This window comes from Heloderma suspectum, chromosome 11 (assembly GCF_057233095.1).
Source record: "Heloderma suspectum isolate Gila_16-S chromosome 11, 16-S_ref, whole genome shotgun sequence".
NCBI classification, from domain to species: Eukaryota; Metazoa; Chordata; class Lepidosauria; order Squamata; family Helodermatidae; genus Heloderma; species Heloderma suspectum.
In genome coordinates this window covers 44,325,792-44,348,649 of record NC_139468.1, presented here as the reverse complement: position 1 = coordinate 44,348,649, position 22,858 = coordinate 44,325,792, and the positions used below count along the sequence as shown (strand labels likewise).

General features: G+C 47.5%; 1 protein-coding gene across 1 annotated transcript; it reads right to left on the bottom strand.

Moving 5' to 3' along the window:
- Positions 1–252: 252 nt before the first annotated feature.
- On the bottom strand, positions 253–10,425 carry LOC146337370 (uncharacterized). The gene is made up of 3 exons (XM_084817722.1): positions 9,822–10,425; positions 9,173–9,266; positions 253–2,386 (listed from the first exon to the last, which is right to left on the bottom strand). Exons 1-2 carry the CDS (start codon positions 10,423–10,425, stop codon positions 9,220–9,222), a joined length of 651 nt encoding a protein of 216 aa, XP_084673848.1. The 3' UTR covers positions 253–2,386; positions 9,173–9,219.
- Between the last annotated feature and the right edge of the window lie 12,433 nt (positions 10,426–22,858).

Genomic DNA, 22,858 nt, shown 5'->3' with positions numbered 1-22,858 from the left:
CAATGAACAGGGAGGCCACAGCTCAGTGGGGGAGCCCCTGCTTGGCACGCAGAAGGTCCCAGGTTCAATCCCCGGCATCTCCAGGTGGGGCTGGAAAAAATCCTGCCTGAAGCCCTGGAGAGCCACTGCCAGTCAGTGTCAACAATACTGGGCTAGAGGGACCAAGGATCTGACTCAGTAGAAGGCAGCTTCCTTTGTTCCTAGCCTCCGCTGCCTGAGGCATGCCACTGTTAAAGAAATATTCAAGGCAGGTTAGGTTGAACAGTCAGAAATTTATTAAAGCACATCACGGCCATGGGAGAGACAGACGAAACTGTGCCTCTCCCAAATAAAAGAAACAGGATGCATTTATTCAGACTGAAAGTTGGAGAACAAAGAAAACACACTATGCATGCTCAGACACCAATTAGAATCTAAGGCTATCCTTGACTTGATCCTAACCAGCAGAGGTGATTTAGTGGATAAAGCAGCAGTTACAGGAACTCTGGGGGAAAGCGACCATGTTGTACTTCCGTTCTTGGTGCTAAGGGAAGCAAAAGCTGAGTGTAGCCAAACGCGTACCCTGGATTTTAGGAAAGCTGATTTTAATAAACTCAGAACAATGATCAGGAAGGTCCCATGGCAAGCGACTCTAACGAGAAAAGGAGTCCAAGATGGGTGGGAGCTTTTAAAAAAGGCACAATCACAAACAATTCCAAGAAGAAGAAAAGGTGGAAGACAACAGAAGAAGCCAATGTGGCTTCACAAAAAGCTTAGAGATGACCTGAAAACAAAAAAGGACACATATAGGAAGTGGAAAGAAGGCCAAGCAACAAAGAAGAGTACAGGCAGGTAGCACAGAATTGCAGGGTTGCCGTCAGGAAGGCTAAAGCTGAGAACGAGCTGAGATTAGCAAGGGAGGCTAAAAACAACAAAAAGGCTTTCTTCAGCTACATGCATAGTAAAAGACAGAGGAAAGAAATGGTTGTTCAGCTATTAAATAAGGATGGCAAAATGATAACAGATGACAAAGAAAAGGCAGAGGTGCTCAATTCCTACTTTGGCTCAGTCTTCTCCCAAAAGAGGGTCTATGATCCCCCTGGCAAAGGCGAAGTATGGGCTGAAGGGGCAGGATTGCAGCTTGAGATCGGTCAAGGAACACCTAATTACTTAGAATGAGTTCATATCTCTAGGGCCAGATGAATTGCATCCTAAAGGAACTGGCAGAAGAACTCTCAGAACTGCTGTCTATTCTCTTTGAGAAATCATGGAGGACGAGGGAAGTGCCAGATGACTGGAGGAGGGCTAATGTTGTCCCTATCTTCAAAAAGGGTAAGGAGGAGGAACCTGGGAACTACAGACCAGTCAGTCTGACATCAATCCCTGGGAAAATCCTGGAGCAGAATTGTCAAAAACAAGTCCTGCCAGACAAATCTGATCTCATTTTTTGATCAAGTAACCTCCCTTGTAGACCGTGGGAATGCTGTAGACATCATATACCTCGACTTCAGCTTTCGACATTTCTCTTTGCATTCTACTGACCATCTGATGCAGTTCAGCTTTATGTATAGTTTTAGTAAGGAATTTGATACAACATTTAATCAAAGCAATGATCACATGGAACAAAACAAACAACAACTGTGCTTATTACATTGCAGGTCTTGCTAGGTGGTTGTTTCCAGGAGATCTAGGTAATAGGGTTTAGTCATTTCAGTCTCATTTGTGGAATTGGGATCATTGGTGTGCCTCTATGGGCATGGACTGGCACATGGCTGCAGATCCAACAGTTGGATGCATTCAAGTCTACTCAAATCTTGTTCACTATTTTCAGGAAAATGTTCTTTGGTTTCAGGCCACAAAAGATGCTAAGCAGCAGCACGATGCAGGTGGCATGAGAATGTGCCTTTGGTGGCGGCTGAGACAACTCTTTCTTCACTAACAGGCGCTAGGCTCGCTGCTAGGCTTATGCTCACCTTGCCAGCAAGTGCTTGGCTCACTACTGGTCTTTTAGAGGTAGCTGTTTTGTAATCCAGAGGAGGCCAAAGTGCCAAAAGTCTAAGAAGATCTCACATGATAGCAGGAAAAAGGGCAACGAGCCAGTACCACAATGGTAACCAGAGATGTTCTTCTCTTTCCCGTCCAAAATGACTCAAAGGGCTGATGAACTCCGTGATGGGGCACATCCAGTGTTGTCTGGTTCTGGGGCGTGTCGTCTCCAGGGGGCAACTCTTTCTTGCAGTGGGATGCGGGGATCCAGGTAGGCTGTCTTTGCGGCTTCACAGCGGTGTGGGTGGTCAACAGCACCTGATGGGGTCTTTTCCAGTGAGGCTCAAGGGAAGACTTCTTGTGTCACTAGGCTACAGGTTGTGACACTGTATCGTAGGAATGTCTGGAAGCACTTTTTGACCTGTGAATGGAAAGCCTTCACACATTTTATTAATGCTTGGAAATAGTTCAACACAGTCTCATCCCTTAAATGCAAGTTAGTAAGATGTTCTTTGATAGGTGCTGAAGACGGGAGTCTCATGGGCACTGAGCACAGTTTGTCGGTGTGAAGTGGCATGTATGTTTGTCAGGGCCAAAGGTAGAGCATCTGGCCATTTAAGTCCAGTTTCAGCGCAGATTTCCATTAATTTGTTCTTTAAGACTCCATTCCTTTTTTTTTTTCTACCAGCTGGGGATAGTAGGGGCACTGGAAACGCTGTTGAATTTGCAGTGTACACACAACTACTAATACATATTTAAAAGAATAAAATTTCTTCATCTGAATGAAACCTATCTGTACGTTAAAAGAAAGCTTACACGTCTCTTAACTCTTGCTTCAGTCACTCTGGTTTCCAGGGGAATAATGGATCGCCGTACTTTGGAGCTGGTTATCTGAGCAGGTGGTGCACTTTCCCCCCTCTCAGACAAGAACAGGTAACAGGCCAATTCACTCAGGATGTCTCACTAAGTTAGGGAACAGTCAGAAAGTACACAGACTGCTGGCCCCCATTCACCAAGGCCTTTGTCTTTTGGCCACAAAATAAGTTTTCTCACAGTACAGAATGAAGCATTCCTTATCGGTTAGAACGTACACAGTGTGAAGAGCGAGTACGGTGCCTTGTTTTAGCCACTGCTGGAAGAAAAAGTAAGTGGACTGGAGCGGCGACTGTCGACCCTCCAGGGAATAAGAGAACACGAAGAGTTCTTGGACAGAATGGGGGAACTACAGCAGCAAAGGGAAGACCAGAAGCTTGAAGAGCAACAGCAAGATGAGGCAGAAGTGGGAAATGCTGAGGAGAAGAAAAATGGAGTAGAAGATACTCTTTGGAAAAGGGTGAGAGTTAGGAGAAGAAGAACTAGACGCCACTTTGCACCAGTGGAAGCAGTGGAGCTGTGGAACCGATTCCAGGTACTTGTGGATGAGACTGGAGGGCAGCCTGCAGAGGAAGAATCACAGGGGAACCTACACGAGAGTGAGCAAGAGGCTGAAGGTCAGTCAAATAGAGGCGATGAAACCCAGGCCTACAACAACAAGAAGAGTGGCAGTACTGGGAGACTCCTTGATGTGTGGGATCGAGACCCAAGTATGTCACGCAGACCCGTGGACTCGCCAGGTATGTTGTCTCCCGGGAGGACGGATTAGAGACATGACTGAAAGGTTGCCTGCGCTCATAAAGCCCACTGACAGGTATCCCTTTCTTCTCATCCATGTGGGAACAAATGATACCACCAAGCGGAGCTACGAAGAAATCACGTCAGACTTTGAAGCTTTGGGAAGGAAACTCAAGAACTTTGGGGCCCAGATAGTTTTCTCATCCAGCCTTCCAGTAGTCAGAAGAGGGATAGAAAGGGAACGAAAAATACTCTGGGTGAATGACTGGCTACGAAGGTGGTGCTGACGAGAGAGATTTGGATTCTGGGACCACGGGCTACACTTCCTGGAAGATGGACTGCTGGCAAGGGATGGGTTGCACCTCACAAAGGCTGGGAAGAATGTGTTTGGCCACAGCATGAAGAACTTCATCAGGAGGGCTTCAAACTGAATCCTACGGGGAAGGGAGATGTAAAGTTGGGGGTAACAATGGACGTAGGCGCATGCACTGCAACAGAGAAAACAGCTCTGACAGCGCCCAATAATAGTCTTCAGACACATGTAGGAAGAAAGCCAGACTATGAAGCACATGGTCTTCGATGTCTATATACTAATGCCCGGAGTATGGGAAACAAACAGAACAAATTTGAACTCTTAATACAGGAGGGAAATTATGACTTGATAGGTATAACTGAGACTTGGTGGGATGACTCTCATGACTGGAATACAGCAATTGAAGGATATAACGTGTTCAAAAAGAACAGGAGGAACAGAAAGGGAGGTGGGGTTGCACTCTATGTGAAAAATACATATCTCTGCACAGAAATACAGGAGGAGGAGCTTGGTAGCCCCGTCGAGAGCATCTGGATCAAAATAAATGGAGCAAAGAATAAAAGGAACATGGTGGTCAGAGTCTACTACCAGCCACCCAATCAAGGAGAAGACGGGGATGAAACTTTTGAAAAGCAAATAGCCAATGTTTTAAGGAAGCATGATGCAGTAGTCATGGGGGACTTCAATTTCCCCGATATTTGTTGGGAGACAAATTCTGCAAAACATGGCCCCTCCAGGAAATTCCTGACTTGTGTGGTGGATAACTTCCTCCTACAGAAAGTAGAGGAAGGAACTAGAGGATACTTGAAAGGTTGTCACAGAGAGGAAGGCCAGGATCTCTTCTCGATCATCCCTGAGTGCAGGACATGGAATAATGGGCTCAAGTGACAGGAAGCCAGATTCTGGCTGATCATCAGGAGAAACTTCCTGAGTGTTAGAGCAATACGACAGTGGAACCAATTACCTGGGGAGGTAGTGGGCTCTCCCACACTGGAAGCATTCAAGATGAGGCTGGACAGCCATCTGCCAGGGATGCTCTGACTTGGATTCCTGCATTGAGCAGGGGGTTGGACTCGATGGCCTTGCAGGCCCCTTCCAACCCCACCATCCTATGATTCTATGATTCTGTTAGTAGGAAAAAACATGGCTTTCGCTCTACATGAATACAGCTATGAGAACAAACTCTAAAATCATGAAAATTGCCAACTTTCTTGCAAATCAGCATATTTGTGCTATTGATTACTGCATTATTACTGCATATGCTTCTGGGCAAATTCACACCTGACTGCTCTCTATTTTTCTGAAACTAAATCTAATACACTTCTCCCTTAAATTCTCACAGATTCTATATGCAGTTGTTTATTAAAGAATTACAACAAATCATATATCATCAAGCTATATATGAAGGGGCAGGATTGCAGCTTGAGATCAATAGGCATACGGTCAAGGAACACCTCATTAATTTGAATGAGTTCAAATCTCCAGGGCCAGATGAACTGCATCCTAGAGTCATAAAGGAACTGGCAGAAGAAATCTCAGAACCGCTGTCTGTTCTCTTTGAGAAATCATGGAGGATGGGGGAAGTGCCAGATGACTGGAGGAGGGCTAATGTTGTCCCTATCTTCAAAAAGGGTAAAAAGGAGGAACCTGGGAACTACAGACCAGTCAGTCTGACATCAATCCCTGGGAAAATTCTGGAGCAGATGATAAAGCAATCCATCTGGAAGCACCTTGAAAACAATGCAGTGATGACTCGAAGCCAACATGGATTTGTCAAGAACAAGTCCTGCCAGACGAATCTGATCTCATTTTTTGATCAAGTAACCTCCCTTGTGAACCGTGGCAATGCTGTAGACATCATATACCTCGACTTCAGCAAAGCTTTCGACAGAGTGCCGCTTTCTTTTGACAAAGAGCAATACGACAGTGGAACCAATTACCCAGGGAGGTGGTGGGCTCTCCCACACTGGAGGCATTCAAGACGAGGCTGGACAGCCATCTGCCAGGGATGCTCTGACTTGGATTCCTGCATTAAGCAGGGGGTTGGACTCGATGGCCTTGTAGGCCCCTTCCAACCCTACTATTCTATGATTCTATGATAAGCTTGCTAGGCTACATACAAAGCAAAAAGACAAAGCAAGAAAACAACAATAACATAACAATGGGACAATGCACAACACATAGGGTTTCCAATCCATTGTTACTTCAGTGTATACCAGTGACTTTCAATGAAAGTTTACCTTTGCTTAGACCATTTTAAAATCTCATTCTTGCCTTGACAGCATCATTCTAGCACATGCAGCATCTCTCAACAAACATTCAGTTTAGCTTGCATTTTCTTCTTTGTGAAGTAACCTTTACTGTTACACACAGAAGGTTGAGCCTAAGCTACAATACATGTTCAAACGCATTAGCTACTACATGACCATACAGACGGTCTCTAGCCAACACTCATTCTCCACTGCCAGTCTCCCACAGTCATTGCATCTTGATCTTTGTCTGAGAGAGGCTGCTGTTATTGTAGCTTTCAGGTGGCATATAGGACAATCTGTCCAGCAGAGCCAAAGGACAGGCATTTGATGACCTAGGGTGCAATCCTATCTAGATAGGCGGCTGCCTCCGAACTCGGAGGCGACTGTCTATCCAAAGCAAGGCAGAAGAAGCATAGGGGGGATCATTCCCTCCACACCTCTCCTGCCCTGCTTTTTCTGCTAGACAGCCGATTTCAGCTGTCTAGCCACGGGCGGGGGGGGGGGGGAGTGCCAAGCGGGAGAGGAGGCTGCTGTACCACACGACACGTAGGATGTGTCATACACGCAGCTCAGCTCTCTCCACCCCAGAACGCCCCAGCCCTGCCCCTTTTCAGCTGCTCCACACTCCTCTTCTGAGTGCAGAGGATGGGGCTTCTCCATGCTGCCTCCAAGGCAGCGCAGACATGGAGGGAGGTTGGTTTTCTAGGAACTGACCTCGGAGTGTGAGGTCGGTTCCCAGAAAACAGCATATCTTATGCCCGTCTAGCCACTGTCTAGTGGCCATAGGATTGCTCCCTAAGTGGAGTAAAAAGCTCACACTCTCACATGGCAGGAATAATAGGCACAAATATAGATATAAAGACATTTTCTCTAAAAGCAAAAGCAAAAACAAAGTTACTGAGCATATTAAACACATTATTCACATTTATGCAACTTGCTTGATTTAAATCATTGTGGCACCTTCACCCCTTAGGGGATTGACTCCATCGACTCTGCCCTTCTTATCTGATACTACAAGGTGGGGAAAAAGGACCAGGGGTGCTACCAGGCGGCCGTCCAGGGAGCGCCACAAATGGTCAGCGTATTGAGGACAACCAGCCAGTCCCCACTTTTCTTTTTCAACATCTGGGCCTGATTTTGGAGTTCTGCAACACCTTCAAAAGTTGCCATGGGAGGCTCATTTATTGCTGAGAGGAATAAGGCAGTAGCCCTAGCGAGGGCAAAAAGTTCTGCCACTTGAGCAGAAGTACAGTTAGGTAAAATAATTTGTTCTATTACGGTATGGGAAGTGCAGACAGCAGATCTCCAGCATTTCTTTGACAAAACCTGCCTACAAAATACGCACAATCTACATTAGTCAGTGGCTCATCTGACAAGTCTGGACATGGCTTTGCTAGGTGCTCAACTGCTAAACAATCATAAGGGATACCCTCTGCAGGATGAGGCAGCAAAAAAGTAGGGTTTAGAGTGGAACAACGTTGTACTGTAACAGGACTGCTAGAGAGAGGCAAAATTTCATACCTGAGGAGGCGTGATTGAGATAGGTGCAGAGTCTTTGTTTTTAAGTAGAAGAGCTGCTACTGAGTGAGGTACACAAAGAGTTAAAGGAGAATTTAACACAATAGTTTCAGAGGCTTGAACAAGGAGGGCAGCGGCGGCAGAATCAAGGAAAGTACCGTAATATGTCACTAGACAGTTATTTCCATGTTTTTAGGTAAGCACACTAAGAGCACAATAATTTTTTTTTCATAACAGAAGAGAGTGAACGGAATAATCCGGAAGCCCAAGTTGTTTTAGAACAGTGCTTGTTTTGGAACAGTGGAAGCAGATTCAGCTTCGGAAGATCAGGGAAGTGGCTCAGCAATATCTAAATATACTCTGTCAGGGAGCAAAGATAGTGCAACTTAGTTCACACAAAAGTTCTCTGGTCAATAGAAAGAAAAGGGTGTTGATGAAGTTACAAACCTCTCGGCTGTCTGAGAAGTTCTGGGGAGGAGGGGGATGTGTGAAGTGTTTCCAGCGACTGGCCAGGCCAGTGGGGACACTTAATTTTTCTTATGCTCAACTCTGGCTACAAAAAAAATGGCGGCAATGCTAGAATGTTCTTCAAAAATGTCTTTAGACAACCCATATAGTTTGCTGTAGTCTCACTTTTGTTTTGTTGATAATTGATTTTTTTTTTAGCCTAATCAGTTTTCCACAGACAAATTTCAGGGATTATTCCTAGGCATCTGATGTGCGCTTGGACTAAAGTATTAAGACCAGCTGGTTCTTGATTTGGCCAATTTGCTTGTTCTTTTAATCTAGTGCACACTTCTTGGGGCAAAATAACACGCATGAATTGGTTCATGCTAGCTCAATTACGATTTGTAACAAGTGATCACTGTTTGCAATTCTTTTCTAAATTTCTGTGGCTTTTCTCTGATGCTTCAAAATTTGACCTGGTCTTTCAGTTTTTTATTGTAACTTTTTTGTAATTATTTATTGTAATTATACTACTCTGCTCCCCGGGACTTAGGTCACCTTTTTTGATGTCTCAACATACCAATCAAAGAATGCATTCTCACTGACTCTGTTTAAATGAACAATTCTGTCCAAATCAAAGGTCCCAACCAAGGGAAATCGTTTGGATAGGTCAAGTTCCATTTGTCCAAAATTTGCGAGTCTTAGGTCCGTGATTCCTGTACGTCTACACTGAAGGTGTCCCCTTTGGGGCTGCAGAATTTCTTTGGAAGAATCTGACCCCATCCTCAATTCATACAGGAGCACACAGGAAAACAATCAGGAGGCCTCCACAGGTTGCGAAAAACAAAAGGCACTGCCAAATCCACAGTACAGTCAGAGACCGACTCTCACTGAATTGGAGGCACAAGCAGTCACTCATGGTCTAGGGAGCTCATACCATGGCAGGGAGTGAAGGAAAGGTTGGGTCACTCACTGCAATCTCTGTTCATTCAGGAATGATTTATTCAGGAGGTCTTGCCTTGCTGGCTGGCTCATACCATGGAGGAAGGGAGGAAAACTCACTCACCCAAGGTTCCAGCAACTATAATTTGTCCTGGTCCTTTTTACCTCAGTTCATACCAGGCAACTCTCGTTCACCTGACGCCATATCCCACGGACCTCTGTAACACAAACACAAACAAAACAAAAACTTACCAAGTGCTGAAATTACTGGCTGTCTCTTTAAAGGTGGTATCCCGTCAGCCAAGGCAGAATCGTCCTCAAGGCAGCCCCACACTGAGTCCCAGACTTAGAGATTTCAAAAGGTCTCTTACCTTGGTGTGTGCTTCTGGGATGTTCAGTGAATGGCGGTCCAAATTGGTTCGATTCTCTTCAGCATTTGGGATCCAAGTCACAGCACCATGTTGTTAAAGAAATAACCAAGGCAGGTTAGGGTGAACAGTCAGAAATCTATCAAAGCATATCATGGCCATGAGAGAGACAGACGAAACTGTGTCTCTCCAGAAAAGAAACAATAAAACAGGGTGCATTTATACGGACTGAAAGTCGGAGAACAAAGAATACACACTACACATGCTCAGAAACCAAATAGTGCTCAGCATAGTCTTGTCAGCACAGCACCCCTCTTATCTTTAGTTCCTGCTTATGAGCAAGTCGCAATTACCTTCGGATGGTCAGACACAGGCCCATTCCCGCAATCCCATCAGGCTCCTCACCTGAACCAACCCGCTGACCAGGCCCAGTCAGGCCGGCCTTCTCGCCGCTCAGCGGCCCAGGAGGGCCGAGCCACTCCGCTAGCCGCGCAACGCAGGAGACGCTTCTCCGGCAGGAGGGACGGCCGGCGCGTGGGCCGCGGGGCCTCGCGCGCCTCCCGCCCAGCCCCGCCGCCGCGCGTGCCGGCCCGCAGCGCGGAGCGCCTCCCCGACCGGGCGCGGGGGCGCCGCCTTGCCCAGCGGCGCCGCCCGTCGAGGCGCGCCGAGGGCGGGGCACACGGGGCGCCAGCCGGGCCCGTCGGCGGGCGCGGCCGCTGGAGGCGGCCGGGGGCTGGCTGGGCGCCGCGGCCCGCGCCCTCCTCCTGCCCCCGGGCTCGGGCGCGCCCCGGCCAGAACCCGGGGCGAGCGTGCGAGCTGCAGGGCGAGAGGCGCCCCGGGCGCGGCGTGCCCCCCTTCCGTGTTTTCCGCGCAGCGGGGGGGAGCCCGCCGGCAGCCTACGCGAGGGGTCCCCCCTTTCCCGGGGGCGGGGCGCTGCCTTTTCTCCAAGGCCCGGCAGCTGAGAGGGTTTTTTCCTGAGCAAAATCTGGCCTTGTGGAGCATTTCTCATTTTCTGTGAGCAAGATCTGGACGCTGCTAGTCATTCCCCCCCCCCCCCGAGCAAGATCTGGTGGCTGTGGGTCATCTCTCGTTCAACTTTTCTGGCAAGATCTGGTGGTTGCAGTGTGGTGGTTGTGGGGCAGGAGCATCTTTTCTGAGCATGACATTGCAGCGGGCTTGAGAAACGTTCATCAGACCCATTCCTGCTTCCTGTCCCAAGCCCCCTGCTGTGTCTTGCTCTGGCAAAAATGCTGCTGCCCCACGGCCACATCATGCTCAAAAAGCAAGCAAGCAAGCAAGAAAAGGTGTGCATCTGTGGGCGTGCTTAGGTGGGTCTGGGGTTGCAGGAAGATAGCTCTGGACTCCTCCTTACAACTTCGTTGGGTTCGTGATTGCATGGAGGAAGAGCGATGGATGCCCCGTTGCTTTGGCGTACGAGAATTTGCTGTTGCTGGCCCTTGGCGCTGTCTCCGCTGACCTGCTCCCTGCCCCACCAGTCTCATTGCCCAGGAGCCACCTCTGGTCACACCCTCCCCACCCCACCCCTCCCCCAAGGGCCACGAGTGCTGACACCATGGCATTTTGCTGCCTTCAACCTGAGTGGCCCTCCCACTGCAGCTGCTGCTGGGGGGGGGGGCATTGTTAGATTGGTGCCCTCTGAACGGGCCCCTCACTGTTCCTGCTCAGCGTTATCGTTCTGGAGCCCGTGGCTGGGGCAGATACTGCTCCTTCGGCCCCCAGGGAGCACTTCCCATCTGGGCCAGGGGCAGGGACATCCGGTGACTCACAGGCGTCTGCTCCCAGCGGGCTGGTCACATGCAGCTCCCCCCTTTGGAAGCGGGCGATGATCGTGTGGCCCACCCAGCACCACAGGCTCTGCCTCAGTCCCTCAGCGCCTCTCACAAGGTGTTCCCATCAGAGCCACCTCTGGCATTCAGTGCCTGCCTGCAGGCTGTCAGGGAACAGCTCTGGAAAAGCCGTGAGTGCCAGGCCAAGGGGCTTCAGGCAGCCATGAAGGGGGGCCAGGTGAATGTGCACAAGGGATGTCCAGCCAGTGCCCACAAAAAGCCAGAGCAGTTTTGTCAGCCAGCTGGCATTTGCTTGGCACCCCCTTCGCTGTATGGGGGGGCTAAAAGGCCCCCTGCGGGCCAAGCCTTCTGGAAAGGGGGGCCTGGCTCAGGGCCTCCATCAGACTGTGGAGAAGCTCTCAGTGCTACCCCAAGGATGCACTGGAACATGGTCCTAGTGGAGGAGGGCCACCAGCTCTGGCTCAAGGCCGTGCCATGCCTCCCAAATCCAGCTGCACCACAAGGAGTAGATGAAGTCCTAGAGGGGCCCTCTGGGGCTGGGGAGGGGCGTCTTGGCCCAAGGTGGCAGCAGCAAGCTCTCCCAGGGCTCAGATTCTGGCCTTGGCTCCAGAGAGATGTGGTGGAAGAAGCTAGAAAGCTGGGCCTTGGTGTTTCGGGCCTGGAGAAACAGCCCTGTGCCTGGCTGGGTCCCCAGTGCCTCCAGGCCTAGGAGCAGGATGTGGATTAGGGAGGGTGGCCTGTGCTGGTGATGTGCCAGGCCTGTGCTGAGCCAGGAGAGAATGAAGCCACCCAAACTCTGCCCTCCTGGTGACCGCAGGAGTGCTGCCAAGGTGTGCATCAGAGTTCTGCTTTGGTCAGTGGCAGCCCGTGCAGGGAGAGAGGAGGCCACTGACCTGAACAGTCACACAGGCTGCTCACCCAGGTGTGGAAGACCACGCACACGCATACTGCTCACAGGGAGAGAAGACCTGCCCACTGAGGGCAAGGAGAGGAGCACAGAATGGAAATACATCCATGCTATTCGGCTATTGGGCGGTATAGAAATGAAATAAATGAATGAATGAATGAATGCCAGGCACTCCTTACGGCACAGTAAACCAGTGGGGTGTGGGGCCCAGGCTTATAGTTGTGACAGGTCACACCAGGTCTTCAATCTGGTGCTGTTTTTGCAGACAGGTCCCAGCCGGCTCCCCTCCACTTTCCCAGCAGTGAGCCAGCAAGGGAGGGCACAACCATGCGTGCCGGGCCCTTGGCCCTGCTTCTGTTCTTCCCCTTGGCTGGGGCCTCCCAAGAGGGAGAGGGAGGCAGGGGCATGCGGTGGGGAGGCCATGCTGCTGCCTCACTGCGTTCAGCTGAGCTCGTTCAGCGACACGCTGGGTGGTGACAGCTGCGCAAGCACGCCGAGCATGGCTTCCCCGCCCAAGGGAGGATCGTGGCCTCCAGAGCCAGCTTCTGAGGGAGGCAGCAGAGTTTTAGGGGTTGTGGCTGCAACCCAGACGGGGAGAAGCTGCTTGGCGGCAGGAAGAGGAGGAGACGACGGTGGGGTGAAAGTGAGCTAGGAAGCGGGAAGGGGGCTGAACTTCTCAGATCAGTGGGCGAGATCACCTTGGGGGGGAGGACGGGGTGTGTCTGTGTGTGGCGTGCATGGTATAGCTCTTTTTGGATGGGCAGTGCAGCATCACCTCAACTAATAATAATTTTAAAAACTCCCTACCGTGCACAGCTATTGGGCAGAATGAAGTGGTGGACTGAGAGGAGGTGCTAGAATTTTTTTTGCTTGGCTTCTGAGCTGTGCTTTACATATCTATTCAGAAGTAAGCCCCAATGAGTCAATGGGACTTACTCCCAGATTAGTGTGTATAAGATTGCAGCTTAAATAGCATTGTTTGCTAGCTCCTTTAAAAAGTAGAATTTTATGCTGTTATTTTTTTTAAATGCTTTTTTTTTTGGCAGTGTTTTTAATTGTTTTTAATGTATTTGTTTTTATGTTCTGTTTTAATTACTATTTTTTAACCTGTATTTCATTATCGGCTGTATTAAGCGCCATTTCTTGGGGAAAAGGTGGAATACAAATTAAATAATAAACAATAAATAAACAATGAGGAGGAAATATCCAGGTGTTTTCTGCTTCAATGAACAAGTCAGTTGAAAGGGGTCAATGGAACGGGGATTTTTCTGCCCGAATTTCTGATCCAGCCTCCAGTCCTTCTATTTAAGGTACCATCCAATGCACGCTTAGACAAAAAAAGTCCAACGTTCCCTATGGTTTGACTGCAGTGTCTGGTCCCCAGAGGTATACTGCCTCTGCACATGGAGGTTCAACTTTGCTATCATGGCCAATAGCTGCTGATGAAACCATCCTACATGAATAACAGCTGCCAATGAGAGTGGCCATTGCCACATCTTTGTGTCCGGGAATTCTGTATGTTAATTGTGCACGGCTGTTGTTTTCTTTTGCAAATCACTTGCACTCATTGTATGATCAGAATATGTCATATGAAGGAGAGGGTGAGATTTTGTTTTTCCCGTTAACTCTCCTAGGTTCAGGCAGTGCTCTTGGGAGGCAGGATAGTACCCCTGATCATCTGATTGCCACCAGATCCTGGGGTCCAGCGGTGGGGGGGGGGCTTTCTCCTTCTTGCCTTGTTTGTGAGCTTCCCAGAGGCGTGTGGCTGGCACCAGTGGACACGTGGTTCTGCATTATTACTTTACACTTACCAGGAGTGAGAAGTAAGATGAAGACTGCAATCCTACGCACACTTTTGTGGGAGTAAACCCATTGAACTCAATGGGTCTTCTGAGTAAGCAGACATAGCACTGATTTGCATTGGACAAACGTAACTGGGAGAAACAGTGGCTTAGAGATAAAGTGACTGAAAGCTCATTTTTATTGTATAATTGTATGAGGTTGTGTAATCTTAGAAGGGGGCGTGGCTGTGAAGGAATCCTGCACTTCTGAATGTGCCACTACGCTACTGGTGGGGGCTTTGTTGCACTCAGTGATAACAACCGAGGGAAGAGAAACAGGCCCTTGAACCTCTTTCTCCCCCGAATCTGGAAGAGGCGCTGTCCCCAGGAGGCGCAGCAGTGCATGCTCGTGGCAGTGTTGGCGCAACAGGGTCTGCTCCTTCCTGCCAGAGGAGGCATTAAACTGCCGGCCAGCCAGGCTGGCCCAGGAATTGTGGCCCTTCCGCTTCCCTGCTGGCCCTTCCCAGGAGCCAGTGCAGCCATCCCCCATTGCTCCTCCAGATTGCCCTCCCCCTGCCTGGCCTTGCTTGCCTGCTATGCATTCTTACCTGTATCTGGCAAGTGCTGCACAAGCAGGAGCAGCCCCCAAAGGCCCCAGGGCCAGGGGCCCATTTCAGCATCTGTCCCATGTGCAGAGGCACTGAGATGCATGGAACTGGGGCTGTGCAAGGCAGGATCACTGGAGCTGTGGCACCAACCCTGCTTGGGTGGCCCTTTTCTGCCAGCTGAGCAGGAGAGGGGCTGGCACCCAGCCTGGTGAGCAGTCCCTGAGCGCGGGCCTTCTGGGGGCTGGAGGGAAGGGCTCCTGCGAAGTGGGCAGTGGATGCACAAAGATGGGGCCAGGAGGCAGCAGGCCCTGCCGGTCTGCTCTCACCTCCTGGTAGCCCTCAGATGTCTCCCTCTGCTTGGTGGGCAATAGGCCGTCCCCACATCTTCCAGCCCAGCCAAACTAGCAAGGGAGCCCCCTGGACCCAGTCACTGTTCAAGGTGCCAGAAGGCACCATGAAGGGCCATCTGGGGACAGCTAAGTTGCAGGGTGTTCTTCAGTCTTTAGTGGGTTCTTAATTGGCAGTTAAAAACACATGAAAGCCCATTAAAAACTCATGAAGAAGTAATGGCTTTTAATGGATTTTAGAAGGCAGCTACAAGAACATAGTAAAAAAACATTAAAGGGTCATTTGTTTTATGCGTTTTAATGGTTTTTAGTTAGCAATTAAAACCCATTAAAGGCCAACTCAGGGGTAATTGGTTTTTAAGGGGTTTAATTTTTTTATTAATTGGCAAAAGCATTAAAAAGTCATTAAAACTCATTAAGAGGCGAGTGTTTTCAGTGGGCTTTTAATGGGCAACTCATTAAAGCCCATTAAAATCATTAAGAATAATGTGTTTTAACAGGGTTGTAATGGGGTTTTAAACAGCAGTTAAAAACCCATTGACAGGAAACCCCTAAAGATGTCTACTCAGAAGTAAGTTCTATGGAGTTCAATGGGAGTTGCTCCCAAGTAAGTTTTTATAGGATTGCGACCTAAAACCACTTAAAACCCATTAAGGGAAATTAACTATAAGGGGGTTTAAATTGGTTTTAATTGCCTTTTACGATCCATTAAAACCAGTTAAAACCTATAACCCATGAATGGTTTTTATTGGGTTTTTAATGGACTTTAAATTGCCCATTAAAACCAGTCACCTCATAATGGGTTTCTAACTGCCAGTTGAAACCCATTACAATGACCCCATAATGGGTTTCTAATGGTTTTTAGTGCAGTTTTAATGGACAATTAAAAACAATTAAAATCAATTAAACCAGATTTTAGGAATAATTGGGTTTTAATTGGGTTAATTGGTTATTGATTGGTGAACATCCATAAATCCCATTAAACACCAAATATGCTTTAATGAGGTTTTTAATTGTTTTAAAGGCATTTAATTGGTTTTAAAACCATTAAAATAATTGGATTTTCATGGGATTAAAAACCCATTTAACCCCATTAAAAACCAATTACCCATGAATAGATTTTACTGGGTTTCTATGGGTTCTATTTGGCAACTAAAATCCCATTAACAATTAAGGGGTAAAAAGTTTTAATAAGTTTTTACTTCATTTTAATGGATAATTATAAACTTACTAAAACCAATTAAAATCCATTACCCCTTAATGGGCCTTTAATGAGTTTTTCACACAAGATGCATTTAATCCTAAGTGGTTCTACCCAGAATCTACATGAGATGTTGAATTGGAAACAGTGACCTACTGAATTTAGTTAAATATTTAAGTGGAAAATTACCAATAACATCCCACACAGTCAGATTTGACTTCAAAAGATGAAAGATCTCCAAAATGAGAGAATTGGTAAAAAAGAAGTTGAAGGGGGGAGTAAAGAGGGTTACACTTCTCCAGAATGCTTGGAGATTACTTAAAAACCATAATAATAGAAGCTCAGCTAAAATGTATCTCATAGGTCAGGAAAGGTTGCACCAAGTCCAAGAGGCCACCAGCATGGTTACTGAGTAGCATTAAGGAAGCTATTAAGTAAAAGATGCCTTCCTTCAGAAATGGGAAATCTTCCCCAAATGAGGAGAAGAAAAGGAAGCACATACTTGTGCAAAGGAAATGTAAGCAGACAATAAGAGATGCAAAAAAGTGTTTTGAGGAGGATATTACTTATCCAAGACCAAGAGTAAGAATTCTCTAAACATATTGTTATGCCTCCCTCAGACTCCTCCAAGGATGAAGGGGAATGGCAGGCCCCAGATCCAGAGGAAGGGACCAGCACAGAAGGCGCCCAAGCCCCCTCACCTCCTATGGATGTTGCATGCCCGGCTGCAGCCCCCCCAGAGGATTCAGAGGGCGAAATGCCACCGACCCCTGCAGAACAAAGGCAGCTGCATGTCCGGGAGCAGCGGAGGAGGAACGGAGGCTTAGGAACTGAGGCAAGTAGTGGTGACAAGAGATGAAATTCCACACCATATTGACAAATTGGAAGCCAGCAAATCACCAGGCACATATGCTATCTTCTAACAAAAATATGCAACTACGATCAGTCTCTGTACCAGGAAACTGGAGAGTGGCCAACGTGATGCCAATTTTTAAAATGGGATCCAGGGGGGTAATAACACTGATTAGCTCAATATCCATTCTGGGTAAATTGGTGGGAAGCATATCCTGTCTCACTAACCTTATAAAGTTATTTCAGAGTGTCAAAATAAACAGACATCAGTTACTTGGAGTTCCAAAAGGCTTTTGACAAAGTCCCTTATCAAAGAGCAAACCCAGTAGTCCTGGAAGCTGAGCAGAGGTCCCCTTATGGAGAGACCACCTGCTGATCCAAGAACAGAAAGCAGAGTTGGGGAATACATGGTTAATTTCCACAACTGAGGATGTAAACAGCGGGGTCCCACAAGGATGTGTATTGTGCTTTTCAACTTGTTCATAAATGATCTGGAATTAGGACTGAGCAGTGAGGTGGCCTAGTTTGCCAATGACACCAAATTATTTAGCGTGGTTAAAACAAAAAGGGATTGGTGGATGGGTATTAAAATGTAAGCAAGGATAAAGTGATACATGTTGAAGCAAAAAAAATCCTGACTTCACATATACGTTGATGGGATCCGAGCTGGCGGTGACTGACCAAGAAAGAAATCTTGGAGTAGTGGTGGATAGCTTGATGAAAATGTTGCCCCAGTGTGCAACTGCTGTGAAAAAGACAAATTCCATGATGGGCATAATTAGAAAAGGAATTGAAAAGAAAATTGCCAATATACTGCCCTTATACAAATCTATTGCACAACCACATCTGGAATACTGTATACAATTCTAGTCACTCTATTGTATTCTATGGATTGACACAGGAATCCTATAGTCCAAGGCACCAAGGATATGCCAGTGCAACATATCTTACATTTATACAGCTCAGACAGGAGGGGATGAGCACAGAATGGAGCAAGAATGACAGCTACACCCTCAACCTCCATGGCAGCGCTGCCACTGCTCACCGGTTATGGCCAGTGTAGCAACAGCATGGCAATGGCACAGCGAAGTTGTAGAGATGACGTGATGATGCCCCCATGTCAGTCAGACACAATCCACTCATGTCATGCCCTGGATTTTAGGAAAGCTGATTTTAACAAACTCAGAACAATGATCAGTAAGGTCCCATGGCAAGCGACTCTAACGCGAAAAGGAGTCCAAGATGGGTGGGAGTTTTTAAAAAAGGAAATTCTCAAGGCACAATTACAAACAATTCCAGCAAGAAAAAAAGGTGGAAGACAAGAGAAGAAGCCAATGTGGCTTCACAAAAAGCTTAGAGATGACCTGAAAACATAAGAGGACACATACAGGAAGTGGCAGGAAGGCCAAGCTACCAAGGAAGAGTACAGGCAGGTAGCACAGAATTGTGGGGATGGCATCAGAAAGGCTAAAGCTGAGAACAAGCTGAGGTTAGTGAGGGACGCTAAAAGCAACAAAAAGGCTTTCTTCAGATACGTGAATAGTAAAAGACAGAGAAAATGCTGGTTCAACTGCTAAATAAGGATGGCAAAATGATAACAGATGACAAAGAAAAGGCAGAAGTGCTCAATTCCTACTTTGGCTCAGTCTTCTCCCGAAACAGGGTCTATGACCCCCCTGGCAAAGGTGAAGTACAGGCTGAAGGGGCAGGATTGCAGCTTGAGATTGATAGGCATATGGTCAAGGAACACCCAATTGCTTTGAACGAGTTCAGATCTCCAGGGCCAGATGAACTGCATCCTAGAGTAATGAAGGAACTGGCAGAAGAGCTCTTAGAACCACTTTGGGAAATCATGGAGGATGGGTGAAGTGCCAGATGACTGGAGGAGGGCTAATGTTGTCCCTACCTTCAAAATGGGCAAAAAGGAAGAACCTGGGAACTACAGACCAGTCAGTGGGACATCAATCCCTGGGAAAATTCTAGAACAGATGATAAAGCAATCTGTCTGTAAGCACCTTGAGAACAATGCAGTGATGACTCGAAGCCAACATGGATTTGTCAAGAACAAGTCCAGCCAGACGAGTCTGATCTCATCCTTTGATCAGGTCACCTCCCTTGTGGACTGTGGGAATGCTGTGGACATCATATACCTTGACCTCAGCAAAGCTTTCAACAAAGTGCCCCATGATATCCTGATGAGCAAACTAGCTCAAAGTGGGCTAGACGAAACAACTGGATCCACAGTTGGCTACAGGATCAGACTCAAAGAGTGCTTATCAATGGGATCTTCTCAAACTGGGGAGAGGTAATGAGTGGGGTACCGTAGGGCTCAGTCCTGGGCCCAGGGCTCTTCCACATTTTTATGAATGACTTGGAGGAGGAGGTGCAGGGAGTGCTGATCAAATTTGCAGATGAGACAAAATTGGGCGGGATAGCTAATACCTTGGAAGACAGAAACAAAATTCAAAGTGATCTTGATAGGCTGGAGAGCTGGGCAGAAGACAACAGAATGACATTTAATAGGAATAAATGGCAAGTTCTACACCTAGGAAAAAGAAACCAAATGCACAATTACAAGATGGGGGATACTTGGCTCAAAAATACTACAAGCGAGAAGGATCTCGGAATTGTTGTCGATCACAAGCTGAAGATGAGCCAACAATGTGATGTGGCCGCAAAAAAGGCCAATGCTCTTTTGGGCTGCATTCATAGAAGCATCGCTTCCAAATCCCGGGAAGTACCCCTCTACTCAGCACTGGTTAGGCCTCATCTGAAGTACTGTGTCCAGTTCTAGGCACCACACTTTAAGAAGGATGCAGAAAAACTGGAAAGGGTTCAGAGGAGGGCAACAAAGATGATCAGGGGACTGGAAGTAAAGCCCTATGAGGAGAGACTGAAAGAACTGGGCATGTTTAGCCTTGAAAAGAGAAGACTGAGGGGAGATAGGAGAGCCCTCTTCAAGTACTTGAAAGGTTGTCCCAGAGAGGAAGGCCAGGATCTCTTCTCGATCATCCCTGAGTGCTGGACACGGAATAATGGGCTCAAGTTACAGGAAGCCAGGTTCCAGCTGAACATCAGGAAAAACATCCTGACTATTAGAGCAATGCGACAATGGAACCAATCACCCAGGGAGGTGGTGGGCTCTCCCACACTGGAGGCATTCAAGACGAGGCTGAAAAGCCATCTGTCAGGGATGCTCTGACTTGGATTCCTGCATTGAGCCGCTTATAGGCCCCTTCCAACCGTACTATTCTATGGTTCTATGATGACACAGACTCTCCCATTATGTGCTCCCATGCTATCCCACACATAACAAGCAACTGGCCAGATACAATAATTCCACAGCATCTTCCACTGTACATTGCAAGCAAGAGCCCCAGGCATCCCTGCACACAGTTTAAATTCACCTTATGCTATGCAGTATGTATGAGTTTTTAATCACAGCACACAAAGGGAAGGAAGGGGAAGCCATATAACACAGCACCCACATAGCTCCCTTAGCAGGAGACCTCCAGAGAAGACACACCACCCTCCTTGCAAACAGAGTGCAAGACCCACCCAGGGAGGAAAAGAGTAAGGGAAAGGGGGATGGACCAGCACAGGTAACTGTGGTAGCCAGAACCACACACTGACAGGAGCAGCCTCCAGGAGCTGTTTTTTAAACAAGGCCTTCTAATCTAATTGCTTGTAGCAGCACTGGGGAGAAGCTAGGTAGGGCTGTAAAAAAAAAAAAAAAAAAGGCTTGCGAGGGAGTCCAGCTCACCAGGAGTGAGGAGGTGGCCCACGGACAAAGCATCTCCGCCCCAGCAGCAAAGTGTCAAAGTAAAAAGAAGTGAAGCACACATGAGTTAAGCACCTGTGCAAGTTCAGCAACTGAGCAAGGAGTCCGAGACCATCATAGAAGCATAAAATGCTAGAGTTGGAGGGGGCCATTTAGGCCACTGAGTCAACCCTCCTGCTCAGTGCAGGAATCCAGTTTGAAGCATCCCCGACAGATGTCTGTCCAGTCTCTGCTCGGATACCTCCAACGATGGAGAGCCCACCACCTCCCTAGGCAGCTGGTTCCATTCTGTTCTGCTCTGCTCCCAGAGTGCTTTGAGTGTGAGGAAGTTCTTCCTGATGTTCAGCCAGAATCTGCTTTCCTGTAACTTAAGCCTGTCATTTCATGCCCTACAGTCTTGGATGATAGAAAGCAGGTTACGGCCCTCATCTGGGTGACAACCTTTTAGGTACTTTAAGGGTGTTATCATATTCCCCGCTCAGTCTTCTCAAGGCTAAACCTATCAGCATCAAGTTCCTTCAATCTTTCCTCACTGGACTTAGTTTCTAGTCCCCTGATCATTTTTGCTGCCTTTCTCTGAACTTGTTCCAATTTATCTGAATCCTCCTTAAAGTATGGTGTCCAGAACTGGACACAGTATTCGAGGTGAGATTTGACCAGCACAGAGTAGAGTGGAACTATTACTTTCCATGATTTTGAAACTATACTTCCATTGATGCAACCTAAAATTGCCTTTGCCTTTTTTGCAGCCACATCACACTGTTGACTCATATTCAGCTTGTGATCGACTACAACTCTAAGATCCTTTTCACACGTGCTATTGCCAAGCCAGGTATCTCCCACCTTATCCTTGTGCATTTGATTTCTCTTTCCTCAGTGAAGAACTTTGCACTTCTCTCTGTTAAATTTCATTCTATTATTTTCTGCCTAGTCTTCTAACCCATCAGAATCAGTTTGAATGTTACTTCTGTCTTCTAAGCTATTAGCTATCCCACCCAATTTTGTGTCATCTGGAAATTTGATAAGCATTCCCCACTCTCTTCCTCCATGTCATTAATAAAAATGTTGAAGTGTCCAGGGCCCAAGACTGAGCCCTATAGCACCCCACTTGATACCTCTCTACAGTTAGCTGTGGATCCACCTAGTAGTAATGCTATCTAGCCTGCTTCTAACTAGCTTGCTAATCAGAATATTTGAATATTTGTCAAATGCCTTGCTGAAATCAAGACATATTATGTCCACAGCATTTCAATAATCTACTAAGGAAGTTACCCAATTAAAAAATTAAATAAGATTAGTCTGGCAGATTTGTTCTTGACAAATCCATGCTGGCTTCCAGTGATTGCTGCATTAGTGTCAAGGTGTCTACAGATCAAATGCTTTATAGTCTGCTCTAGAATCTTCCCAAGGAATTCCTTGGATCTTCCCTTTTGTCTTTTTTGAAGATAGAGGCAACATTTGCCCTCCTCCAGTGCTCTACCCATTCTCCAGGATTTCTCAAAGGTAATAGAAAGAGGTTTCAAGAGTCCATTCACCAGCTCCTTCAACACCCTAGGATGCAATTCATCGGGACCTAGGGTCTTGAACTCATTTAAGGTGCTTAGATATTCCCTGACCATCTCTGTCGCCACATTCAGATGTCACTTTAAGCCATACGTCACCCCACACCTCTCCCCTCTCATTGGGATATTCTGGAAGGTTAAAACAGGCTGCTGCAAAGTTGTCAATGGGTGAAACTGCGCCACTGCTCGGGCGGGAGGACTGCAGTGGGACGGGGGACGACTCAGATGACACACAGTAGCTTTATAAGCTTCTCACAGAAGCTTGTGTTTTAAATGGTCCATGATGCCCCCCACATGACGGGGCTAATAAGCTACTGTGAGTAGCTTCTGAAGCTACTGTGCATAATCTGAGTTGTCCCCCATTCCGCTGCAGTTCTCCCGCCTGAGGACTGGCGCAGTTTCACCCATTGACAACTCTGCAGCAGCCTGTTTTAACCTTCCAGAATATCCCAGTGAGAGTGGAGAGGTGTGGGGTGACGTATAGGAGCTTAATTCAGCACTTCCAGCATCACCCAGACAAGGGGATGATGGCTCTAAAGTGCTGGAAGTTTGCTGGATCGGGACCAAATTTCATACACAGCCTCCCCTAGTCAGG

Bases quoted from the DNA above. Each gene is read 5' to 3' on its own strand.
- LOC146337370 (XM_084817722.1), bottom strand. From the start codon at position 10,425: ATGAGAAATGCTCCACAAGGCCAGATTTTGCTCAGGAAAAAACCCTCT. The intron at 9,267-9,821 runs GTGAGGAGCCTG...TTTGTGTTACAG, and splicing joins TGGTCAGCGGGTTGGTTCAG to AGGTCCGTGGGATATGGCGT.